General features: G+C 56.2%; 1 protein-coding gene across 2 annotated transcripts in view; it reads right to left on the minus strand.

Annotated features, from left to right (window-relative positions):
* The window catches only part of LOC101564682 (poliovirus receptor), a 14,968-nt gene extending 11,900 nt beyond the window's left edge, over nucleotides 1–3,068 (minus strand). For both annotated transcript variants that reach the window (XM_023704522.1, XM_023704521.1), the window contains exon 1: nucleotides 2,939–3,068. In XM_023704522.1, coding sequence (XP_023560290.1) covers nucleotides 2,939–2,993 — 55 coding nt within the window. In that variant the 5' untranslated portion in view covers nucleotides 2,994–3,068. The remainder of the gene's footprint in view (nucleotides 1–2,938) is intronic.
* Nucleotides 3,069–3,270: the final 202 nt, after the last annotated feature.

The following is a 3,270-nucleotide window of genomic DNA, read 5'->3' on the forward strand; positions in this document are numbered from 1 at the left end:
TTTTTTCTTTTGTCAGAACTGGGGATTGAACTCAGGTCCTTGCGCTTGCCAGGCAAGTGCTTATTCTACTGAGCCATCTCCCCGCCCCGGCGCTTTGGTTCTTAATGGCTCTACCGAGATCCACGCGGTGGAGGCTTGGTCTCTTTAAGAGGCTGTGTATCCAGGCACACTCCCGGAATCCCAGCACCCCGGAAGCTGAGGCAGGAGGGTTACAACCTGGATAGTTTAACTTAGCAAGACTCTGTCTAAAATAAATAAAGAAACAAATCAGTGTTGGAGCCTGCAGCTTAGTGAGAAGACTCCAGGTTCAAACCCTGGTGATCCAGAAGACAGGGCGTGGCAATGCCGGCTGGGGAAAAGGCGGGGACCTCTGGCAAGGACGAGATCCCTGGACGGGGCCAAACAACTGTCAGGACCGGGGACGCAGAGCTTCTCTCAGGATTCCACAAGATGTGGATAGCATAAAGGAAGATGTAAGTCCATGAGGAGCACCCTACTGTGGCTTCCAGCAGCAGCCCAGGCTGTGTTTCTCGGACACAGTGTGTACTTGTATTTTTGCTTTTATCTTCTTTTTTCTCTTGTTTGCCCAAGTTTGGTTTGCAGAGCTGGTTTCTCCCATACCAGTTACACCTTCTTTCCTTCCTTTCTTTGTCCCCGTCCCCCCACCCCCCCTCATCAGGGTCTTGCTACATAGTTCAGGCTGGCTTTAAACTCACGGTGATCCTCCTGCCTCAGCCTCCTGAGTTGCTGGGATTATAAGCATGTCCCATCACACTCAGACACCCTTCACTTTTCAAATAAACTTTTGTCACCTCTTTTGGCATGTATCATACAATTCTTTGTTCACTTAAGAAGGACCTGGATTACTTCTGATTGGTGAGCCATTCTAAGGAAGCTACTTGATATCATCAGTACTGAAAAAAAAAAGAGGTGGGGTCTGTGGTGGGGTGGTCTTTAGGTCACTGGAGGGGCGACCCAGAAGGGACTTCAGGACTCTGGCTTCTCCTGTTTTCTTTTTCTTGTTTCTAGGCCAGGAGCTGAGTGGTGGTTTTGTTCCACCAGGCTGTGCCCACTTAGATGGGCTGTCTCCCACAGGTGGAGGACAGTGTGCCCGATCCCCGTGGCCCAGAGCCTCCAAAGTTGTGAACCTGAGGGGACCGTCCCTCTCTGAGAATGGACCGGTTTAGGGATTAGCAGTGGTGGCGTAAAGCGGGCTGACACAAGGCATGTGGCAATGCACGGCATCAGGAAGGCTAGGTGAGGAAAGGTTCATGGGGGCTGGAGAGATGGCTCAGTAGAATAGGTGCTTGCCTGGCAAGCACAGGGGCCTGAGTTCAATCTCTGGTACAAGAAAAAAAAAAAAGCCTCATGGGGTGGTAACACAACCTCAGGGCTCCATCATGCCAAATATTAACTGGCGCTGGGGTCATGAGGAGCAGAGGAAGCTAGGGGCAGTGCACAGGGTGCCTGAAGCTGCTGGGTGGGAGGCGGGCTGGACAGGTCACAGGTGAGCATGGGGCGGGTGGTGAGCCCCTGGGTCTGGGGCCAGGCTCAGGGTCCTTCACTCTGCCCCAACTCTAGTGGCTCTAGGAAAGTGCATCCCATCTGGCAGCTGAGTTGCTCCTCCTGGTGTCAAACTCAGTGACGGCCCTGGGACTGAAACTAGAGGTCAGCTGGATGTGGTGGTGCCCGCCTGTACCTAGCCCTCTGGGAGTTTGAGGCCAAAGGACTACAAACTCAAGCCTGGCCTGGAAAATTTATCCACTTATGGGAAACCCTGTTGCAAAGTAGGAGGCAGGGATGTCACTCAGTGCAGAGGTCCTGGGTTCAAACCCTCATCCCGAAGGAAAAGAAAGATTGGTGATTGTAGATGGGATGGGGTGACTGGAGTCGAAGCCTCTTCCAACCCCCACTGCAGCCCCAGAGCAGCCACACTGGTACTCGCAACCCGGTGGACAGAGGGAAACACCAGTGTGTGGGGGTGCTGGTGGGGGAACCCAGTGGCCTGGTGCTGCGAGTGGGGCCCTGGCCCTGAGTCTGCCCATTCATTATCTTGGCTGATTCCTGCCACTCCTCTGTCCCAGCTCCTGTGTCCCGCTTCCTGTGGGCTCTCCCCAGGGCCGGGCCTGGCCTTCTCAGTGCCCATTATTCTGCGAGGCACCTCCAGGGAAATACCACAAAGAGGAACTCGGTCCTCTGCTCACAGTATTATTACCGTTCACAGTGCTGTCATCACTATGGCCAGGGCCAGCGACATTCTCCCTTTCATCCCGTCCCCCAGGGAAACGTTTAGGTCACTGGTATTAAACACCCAAAGCTCAAGCCCGGGGGGGGGGGTGCCACACTTGGCATGGCATGCTTGGGACTTTAGGAGAGGGCCTGTGGGATGACGGCTCTAATTGGAAAGAGAGAATAAAGCCAGGCTTGGCAGTCCAAGTTTGTAATCCCAGCATTCTGGGAGGATGAATCAGGAGGATCAGAAGTTTGAGCCCCACCTAGGTAGTGACAAGGCCCTGTCTGAAAATGTAAAAAAACATTGAGAAATGAGGGGTGTGGGTGGGGGTGGGGGAGATGTAGCTCTGTGCCAAGAACTGAGTTCAGTCCGCAGTAGAGGAACAGGGAAAAGGAAGGAAAGGCCAGGCCTTTGAAGCTTTTCACGTGGGCCCCCATCTGCTGGCCCCCACCCCCATAAAACCCCCCAATCTGAGCTTCGAGGGGGCGAGCCACTGGAGCGGGACTCTGTTTATCCGCGGGGTCTGGCGCCAAGGCTGCGCTTCCTGGAAGCTGAGCTCTTCTCTATTAATTTCCGCGCCTAAGTGCTCCACTTTCTCTGCCGCCCGGAGGCCCTGGCTGGGTCAGGCCGGTGCCCTGCACTCCTGGGCGTGGGGTGCGTGGCGAAGGGGACCCAGAGGGCCAATGTACGGAGGGAGACACTCACCGTCTCTGAGGGGCACCACGAACAGCAGCAGCAGCCACAGTACGGCGTGGGCCATGCCGGGCCAAGGCAGCAGCGGCACTGCTTTCTGCTCCTGAGCCCACAAGGACTGACACGAGTTGCCCAGCCCCGCTGCGCTACAGTCCCTCGGAGGGCAGGGCCCTGCGCTGGGTGCCCGCCCTGGGATGGGAGTGGTGGGGGTGACGTCAGCGGCAGCGGAGGGGGGGACGGGGCGGGGCTTCCCGCTTCCCAGGGGTCCAAGAGATGGTCTATGTGCTGCTGACCCCGGGACGCTTCCCATGGGAAGATCGCGCTGTCCCGGGGAGGAAACTAAG

Source organism: Octodon degus, unplaced genomic scaffold (assembly GCF_000260255.1).
Source record: "Octodon degus isolate 3935 unplaced genomic scaffold, OctDeg1.0 scaffold00197, whole genome shotgun sequence".
NCBI lineage: Eukaryota > Metazoa > Chordata > Mammalia > Rodentia > Octodontidae > Octodon > Octodon degus.